This window comes from Anopheles arabiensis, chromosome 2, assembly GCF_016920715.1.
Source record: "Anopheles arabiensis isolate DONGOLA chromosome 2, AaraD3, whole genome shotgun sequence".
Taxonomy (NCBI): domain Eukaryota; kingdom Metazoa; phylum Arthropoda; class Insecta; order Diptera; family Culicidae; genus Anopheles; species Anopheles arabiensis.
In genome coordinates, this window is record NC_053517.1 from 50,963,448 (window position 1) to 50,972,685 (window position 9,238).

General features: G+C 41.0%; 1 protein-coding gene across 1 annotated transcript in view; it reads right to left on the reverse strand.

Annotated features, from left to right (window-relative positions):
• The window catches only part of LOC120897869 (tyrosine-protein phosphatase 10D-like), a 35,410-nt gene extending 29,550 nt beyond the window's left edge, over nt 1-5,860 (reverse strand). Inside the window, 2 exon segments of the mRNA XM_040303008.1 lie at nt 3,261-4,700; nt 5,751-5,860. Of these exon segments, the coding sequence (XP_040158942.1) occupies nt 3,261-3,368 (108 nt within the window). The 5' untranslated portion in view covers nt 3,369-4,700; nt 5,751-5,860.
• Between the last annotated feature and the right edge of the window lie 3,378 nt (nt 5,861-9,238).

Consider the following 9,238-nt stretch of genomic DNA (forward strand, 5'->3'; position numbering starts at 1 on the left):
TGTTTGCCCAAATTCGTTGAACGGAAGCATCACACGTCGTTTTTGTGACTGAATGTGTGTTATACTATGTCAATAGTAAATAAAGCTAAAGCAATTGCTAGAAATTATCACAATTCTAGTACATTGTGTCCAAATTTTATTTATTGTGCACAGAGACGCAGGCATTCCCCAATATACGCTATTAATGTCGACCGGGGTCAGTAGCGTATCTCGAATATAAACGTAAAACGAATTTGGAGGTTTTCAGTCAATTTTTCGTGAAGTAGAAGGGTTTAGACACTTAATTAGTAATTATTCTTATTTCACATGAATATTACAATTTTGTGCCTAACTAAAATGTTTTTAATTCGATCAAAACGAAATTTATGTGCATTTGACAATGAAAGTGTGACAATGAAATCAGTAAAATTTGCTTAAAGAACTGTCAAATCGCGTTTATCGCGTATAACTAATACCTGGTAACAATCCAGTGAACAAACAAACGTATTTATTATAAATAGAAGAACTTTGCAATTTCAAGTAACCTTTCGGAAAAAACCCCTATAAATTCACTGTTCAATATTTTCATTGCTATCCATTTAAAGCAGTTGGTTTAAGTTTGAACCAATCGTTTTGTGATCGATGGTAGACGACAAACGTAAAACATAGTCAATAAATCGAGGAAAACAAAAATAAACAAAAACTGACACAAACTATTGAACAGATCGAAGCAGAAGCATAAAACCCGGGCTGCTACAAACCATTCTAGCCCAACTAATGGAACTTTGGCGATCCGAAACATTGCACACTCACACGCTCACCGCGATCGTTAAACAACGCAAGGCCACAACGGTACGGTCAATTCCACACTCTTTTAGAAGGGGCCAAACCATCAATAACAGCAGCAGCAGTAGCAACGTTTGTTGGTGGCTCCTGCTATTTTAACCCAAGCTCGACAAACACCGCGAGTTTGGACGAATATATATCGCTTGCACAAAGCTCTAGGGGAGGGCTTACGCAGACGCAGGTATCGTCAATGGCCAATTGTTGCACGGTGGCTACCACTGTTGCTACACGACCGTCGTTGACTATGTGTGTGAACTATTTGATGGCTCGTTAGATTCCGGCCAACGGGGACAGGGGTGAGTGAGGGTGGGGAAAGCATATGGGCGATACGAACAATCAGCTCTGTGTGGCCACCCACTCCAATGGAGGAACACCGCGCGCCCGACAGGGACATTGACGTTGTTTTCTTTCTGCTCATTCCGCTGCTGCTGGACAACAATACAAATCACACTAGCCGTCCGGACGATTCGTCCTGCCCGCGCTGTGTCTGGCGGTGCGGAATGTTTTCAATTTGTTTGTTTTATGTGCTGGCGTTACATTCCTGTGTTACATTGCAAACGACCGCTGTTGGCCGGTGGTAAAAGCAAGAGCAGAAGAGTTAGTTACCGATGCCATTAGATGCAAGGGCGTGCGGCCATGCGCCCGACAAACGGCAATTTCATCATCAAATATTCACCAATAGTTTCCCAGGCACCATACACTTTGGTCGTAAGTCGCACCCAATTAATTTTTAACAAATACAGCATACATTGTCCCATGGGTTTCTAGCGTTACTCACAACTTACAAAATCAATCATCATAAAGAAAGATATTCGTAATTTTAATGCAATGTGAATTATTATAAATCCATCAATCCACAAAAAACAGCACATTTAGATAAAAAATGCTTCATTATTTGTTGTATTTTTCATCAGTCGTAATTTATGGTCCTCTTCTTCCTGAAATACCTTTTAAATGGAATGGAAAGGTTTATGGAATAAATATGAAAATGTGTCATATTCAGTATGTGGAACGCTTCTCCATGCGAGTGAGCCCGAGTGCCATTCACTTTTCTTTATTCAAAAGCATGTCGGGTGCGTTTCGGTGTAACTGGAACTATCTTTTTCGCCCGAATTAACTCAAGGTCATACGTTCCGTGCGAGGGATTACAGCAGCTAAATGATTGCAATGATGAAACGGTTGGGGAAACAATTTATAATTTGTGCGAAAAACACCTCATTGAATGCCTTTTACGTAGACGTAATGTTGCGTAAATAAGTTTGAAATTGAAGAATGTGTAATGGACTTAACATACCACAAAAAAACGGTCAAACAAATGGAAGCGAATGTTTCAAGCATCAAGCAGAAACACACGCGGCGGCTAACCATTCATCGAGCGCAACAAAGAGCTAAATTGGAGCTTTGATCAACTTCCAAGCCATTGTTGATTAAATTTCAATTTATTCGATTCGTCGCCAACGCCACAAATTGTCCCCAATTGCTGTAGCCCTAAGGCTCAAAGGACGATAACAGAGTTTCGAAATTGGAACGAATCCAAACCACACACAATTGCCAGATATCGAGAGCCAACAGTTGGTTGAACCGATTGAACACCTTGTGGCCTTATCAAGCGAGGGCTGGGATTAGTACAATCTCAGCAGGCCAGCAGTCCACACGAACATATGCAAACATGGAAAAATCTAATTGCATGCATGCCCATCTGTGGCGATCTAATCAGGCATGAAATGAAGCCATGGTCGTCCCATTTACCACGGAAGGCAAGCTTCAATATATGAATTGATTTTGATAAGCTTTGATATGATTGCAGGTTTGCATGGCCTTAGTTATGATACACTGAAAAAGGTCATTTGGTAACGTATATGTATGTATTACGGTTTATGCATGTATTATCACGGATTAAGCTATTAACCCGAAAAGTTTTCCATTTCCATTTGCCAGACCTTATCAGAAAAAAACATGAAACAAGTAAGCTAAAAATATGTTGAAACAGATGTACTGTGAGCTGCATTGACACAGACTAACATGCGCTGCGTGTGTCTTCCCTCGACAGCACAATATTATACACTACATAACACTACTTTCTCTAGATTTATGATCACTTTCGGTATCTTTGACGTCGAGTCAGGGGGTGTGTGTTGGTGGCACGCGCAGTAGTAAATGAACGCAGCCATAATGTATCATAAACCCGATACAATTTATGATACCCAATGTCACGCAAAGATAAGCCCGGGAGAAAATTGAAACGAACTACACTCTTACTTGCGTTTACTTGTGCTGCGCTAATGGTACCAGCTGGATCTTCCGCTTTTTTTTTAAAGGCCAGCGTGTTGTAATATGAAACATTTGACGCGGAAGAAACGGGATATTGTGGACAATTTCTCAGCTTCCCTCTCAAGAAACGGAGCAAGTGAACGGATATAGTGACTCCTGCTTACCTGCGCTAGCAGCAGCACGACCAGACAGCTCGAAAGGAGCAGCTCACGAAGCCCGAGACCGGAAGATAACCGCATGCTGCCCGGTGCCGCCAGTTTCCGCCGCCCCATGCGCCTCTCCGTCGCCGGGCGGATCGTTCCGGTTGTTTATGGATATGCAGCGTTGGCGGTTGCATCTTTTCCTTCTCTCCAGCGTTGATTGCATCGTGTTTACATAGAATCACACACACACTCACACACTAACTCACCAAACACATAAACACGCTCGTGACGGGGAGAGAGGAATTTACGATCGGTGGAGGAGGCTGGGAGACGTTGTCTAATTTTCCGTGTGCGCGAGATACCCTCCCCGAGTACGAGCCGTGGGTGATGATATTGAAGGAATGGAAAATTAATTCGTGTGCGTGTGTGTTTGGTTGACGTTTTGTTTCCTTCGGTTGAAATTTATTTTTAGCACTTCCGTAGCCACAAGCAGCTTCGCTTCGGTCGCGGCACTGCAAGCGAGCAATGATTTTCGACACCGAGCAACACTCATACACGATCAACGCACAAAGACCAACACGCACACCCTTCCCGTACTGAGGCCGGCAGGCGGAAACCAGATGTGTGTTTGAAGCAGCGGGCACAATCTATGCTCGCAGGACGACGACGACGAAGGCGTCTTCACGGCGTACCCGGAACAACAAATCACATTTGCGCTTGACGGCCAGTCCCTCTGGGAAAAATGCAGGAAGAAAATGCAGGAGAATCCCCAGCACTGAACCCGGGGAAACCAGGACGCCTTCACTAGCACCGACACCAAACCATATCACGGCCAGACAGACTTTTGCTGGCAAATGGAATTATGCTTGTATGTAATGCCCCAGTACCGGCGGGGATGCGATTTTAAAAAGCAAATAATATCACACAAACTGAATTGCACAGATTTCGTTACGATTCGATACTGATTCTAATAGAAACAAAAAATCTTCCTTCTTGCCACCAAACGGTTTCACACGCACTTCCACACTCACTCACTGCTTGGGGTAAATGATTTCGCACCAAATTTGCCACCATTAAGCACGTGTTGTCGTAAAACACTTAAGATACATTTCTTATTAGCACGATATGCAGCATTTTACGCATTTTGTTGTTGTTGTGTTGTATTCTCTACAGCTTCCCGTCGTAACGGAATGAAAACGGACACAAACACACACACACACACGGGCGCGCACACAATAGGGAGCTGGGCACACAAGCTGGAAAACTAAACACTCACTCACATGGTAGTGGCACACGCAGCACGGGGAATGTGTGAATGGGTCGCGCGTACCAGCCAGGTCAGGCGACGTTTCCTTCCACGAAGCGGAGTACCCGATTTCTTATGCTAGCCTAATGTGGGTCATTTCGGCATTGTGTTTGGGTCGAAGTGTGCGGCGCCACCTGAACACGCCAGGAAAAACCCTGCAAGCATAAAACGCACCGTAAGTAATAGCCACTGCTTCCACGGATCACGAGAGCATAATGGTACAAACAAGAGGTAAGGTAAGGTGAGAGAGGGAGAGTGAGAGAGAGGGATAGAGCAGGAGACGGGAGCGAGATAGCCATATCATGAGGGTTAAAGAGGTGTGCAAAAAAGCTGAATGAATGCATGAATGATGGTAATGAAACATTAATCCTTGCTGTTTGGCTCGCTAGATGTATTCAAACGAGCTATAACAAAAACACACATAACACACATGTACAGCACTGTTGAAAGAAATCTCATACATCCCCGCATTTCGAATTGCAAAAGTTTCTTTGTTTTGCAACCTCGAAAAGGGAAGAGCATATGTCGCACACTTCCGGGTGGGTTGTGGGGTATCAATTTTCTCAGCATGCTACGAGGATTTGCAGGATTCCGTTCGTTCTCTTTTTCGCTTCACTGAGCCTCATCCATGCCGATGGTAGGGAGCGCGCTCTCTCTCTCTCTCTTTCTCTCCTCCCTCTCTTTATATGCTCACTGTTTTAAAAACCTTTTTCTTCGCTTCACGCACACACTTTCACACCCCTTCACTTGCCCGTACACGAGTAAGACTATCATACACTCCCCTCCCACTACTATTGTGTGTGTGTTTTTTATGTTTCAGTTGTTTTGCCTTTCGCTTTCCTTTACTGAAAATATCGCACCACTACACAACGGGCCAGATTTTCATTTCTCGTCTGCTCTACCACACGCGCGACTCCTAATTCATTTTGTCTAATGACACATCAACGAGCGCCTAAACTGGTCTGCCAGCGTTGCTACTGGCAACATCGATGGAATGCTGTTTTACATTCGGATGGCGAGTGAAAGAGGGCGACGTTGATGTTCGCTCTCCCGGGCTTTTGTGCAGCTTCCTGCCACCGATCTCCCACTGATTGGTGGAATTTAGCACGCAAAATTGCACAACACACAGCTCACAACTGGCCACTGCACAGCAACATTGTTGTTAAAATGATTGTTTTACTTCACAAGATGATATGCACACGCACCTTCGAATGTCAGCAGCACCAGCGAGACGAAATTCACCTCTCGCGGTTGGAAGAGAATCGAAAAATGCTGATGTTGACGCGGATGCGAGCGACCTCTCCGCTGTCACCTGCAACAATAAAACAAAAGCATACACCAGAGCCCAGGAGGAGCAGGTGTGGTGATTTCATTCGTTTTCCAGGTTGCACCCTAACATGCAGTTTTGAAGGTTAAGAGCGAACCGTTTCATTTAATTTTTACTCTGGAACAAATTACCAAAGTGTTTCGGGTTGCCACAATAATAATTTACTGAGGAATTACTAACATAATAAGCTAAAAATAATTTTAACTGAAATATGACGAAGGTAATGGTTTACAAACAAACATAACATTGATATAAGGCAGTAATAACTCTGAGGTGTTGGGCATGGCATTAAGCGATGATTAAATAAATATGTAAGTAAACGATTCAATTGAAACACCCTAACAGGAATACCGACTAGTTCTACACTCCCGCTTTTTATGTGTTATTTTATTTTGCAAACCAACTTTGAGATATTAATTCGATGTTTAAAAACGAAGGAAAATTAAACAATTTTATGTTTCGATCCCATACTTCACTTTTCACTTGTCATATTGAAATGGGTGAATTGACAGGACATATTTAGAACACAGTGGTCTTCCAGATGAACATGTATGTGACATTTAGCGAAGCAAGAAAATTTATAGCAGTTCAATTTTTCGTTTTCGAAAAGCTGTGCATTTTCATGCTTAGTTTTGAGTTCTTTTCAGGATTAATAAAATTAAACAAAATTTAAGCTCAAAGTACAAATTTTGCTCTAATTATAATTATTCTTGACTAGGTAATTGTACCAGTTTTCGGCAGTGTACCTATTTTCGGCAGGGTAGCTAAAACGTGAAATTCTGCACAAATGCGGTGAATAATTTCACAAAATACAATTTTTGTAGAAAGTGTACTTATTTGATATTCTAATACGAAGTTTCACACCATTTCATTACGTATTCTCCAAAATATCAAATAAATTGGGCTTTTTTTCGGTAGCTTTGCTGCCAGCCAGCGTTTGGCAGGTTTTGTGATTAAGAGAATCAGAACAGTAAAACAATGAAAAAGTGGTGTATATTAAAGATTTTATGCTTATTTAATTTATTCTAACTTGTTCGGAAATTTAAAATCACGATAAACAGGTTATTTTTCACTTTGAATGCTGCCGAAAATAGGTACACAGTAAATGTTCATTTTTGACAGCTCAATGTTGTGGGCTCCTGCCGAAACTCGGAGCAATAACACACTTTGAATTTGGCTGAATATTCCTTTTAAAATTGATCAGAACACTACAATGCGCATGTCGACACATAATATGACATTTTTGTACCAAATATCACCAATTTTACGACAAACAATTCACTAACTTAAGAGAAAAATAAATATTTGTAAGCCAGTTCACACCGTACGCTATAACCATCAAACTGTCAATGGCTGCTCTGTTTAAATGTCGCATCAAAATGGCTGTCAAAACGGGCCAAAATAAGCATAATAAAATTTATAATTAAAGTGCTTTTTAACACCAATCTTAGGAAAGTAAGAGTGTTAAATTGCTTTAAACATTTTTTTGTACATATTCACATTGATACAAACATTTTCTGACCCGTATTCGCGCTGCCGAAAATAGGAACACAGCCTGCCGAAAATAGGAACAAACTGCCGAAAATAGGAGCAAAATTAATGTTTGCATTTTCACGAACATTTATGAAAAAGGGCTTTAAACCGGCAAATAAAAAATATTGTAACATACTATGATAGTTTATCAACCAGAATAACAACACTTTCATGAAAAATAATGAAAAATATTGATGTGTGAGCAATTTTTGCAAAACTGCTGCACTAGCCTGCCGAAAACTGGTACAGTTACCCTAGTTGTGATTTTCGAATAATACTCGACTGACATTTAAGAAGGACACATATTCTTTGTACTGTGTATTGCGTCGAACATTTCTAAGCATATACAATTTTGTAATTTAGTAATTAACAAATTCGATTAATGGAAAAAGTCACACTGTTGTAATATACACGGTTTTTTAGTTTTTTCAAGGAGTTTATTGTAGAAGGTCTTTTCCCAAAGCTTATTTCTTTTCTTCTCCTTTGACAGCTCGCACACTGTCACTTCTTCGGACATCGTATTTGTCAAAACCCAAGATGCTCACAAACCCAAGATTACTATAAACTCAAGATGTTTACAGCTCGGCCTTTCCTGACATGATAAATTGCCCTCAATTTACTTATAGACTAAGTGTTGCCAAAGATACGCAAAGGAAGTCAATCACTGCCCGGGATCGGCACAATCCACTTTCTCAACTTATTCGCCTCCAACACTCCGTCATAAGGAAGTTGGGTCTGCTGGCACCCATCGATGTCCCGAACAACATAACGATCGTTTGGAAGCCGTCTGTGTATGACATAGGGGCCCTTGAATCTAGGGATAAGCTTTTTGTTTGAGTTTACCGTATTATCTACGTTTCGTATTACCACAAATTCTCCTTCTACAAATTCAGGGGCTGGTTTACATTTCGACAGGTGTTGTTGCTCATTAACTTGTTGATGTGTCATTATGTTAACTGATGCTTGTGATCGTATACTATTTAAATCTACTCTTGAATCGTTATTTATCTCATCCAAATGTTCGGTTAATTCATCGATCACTGGACCTCTCTGTTCAATGCCAAATAAAAGAACTGACGGAGCAAAATGTGTAGATGTGTGAGTAGTATTGTTAAGAGCATACTCTACGTTAGAATTTGAGCGCTCCAATCCGCATGGTCTACCGGGTTTGAAAGTTTGCTCAGTACTGGTCGTAGGACACGATTCACTCTTTCAACCTGTCCGTTCGCCTGAGGTGATCCTGTTGCATTTAAAATGTGAGTAATACTACGCGACGTTAGGAAATTTGAAAAAGAATCAGATGTGAAACACGTTGCTCGATCGCTAATGATGCGCCTAGGGCGGCTGTAGTACATAAAATATTGCTTGAGAGCATTACAAACTTCACGTGTGTTTGTAGATATCGTAGGATACAGCTTTGTAAATTTAGTAAAACTATCTATTACTACCAGTAAGTGCTTCTTTTTGAATGAACAGATGGTAAGGGGCCTAAAAGTCAATGTGCAAAGTATCGAATGGAATAGGTGTTTTAGGTATACTGAATAAATTTCTATTGTTAACTCTTGCTGGTGCAGAATACATTACACATTTCAAGCAATTTTTATGTAATTAGTGATCCTTGTTTTCATTTGAGGGAAATAATAATACTTGAAATCTGCATGTAACACTTGTCTACGGCAAGGTGTCCTATTTTTTCATGAATGTGTCGTATTAAGTTATTGATCATTTCTGATGGAACATACATCTTTAATTGGCTTGTTGGTGATTGTTTGAATACTACTCCATCTCGGATTGTGAAGCCGCTCACTCCTTTAGATTCTATTTCAGTTTTAA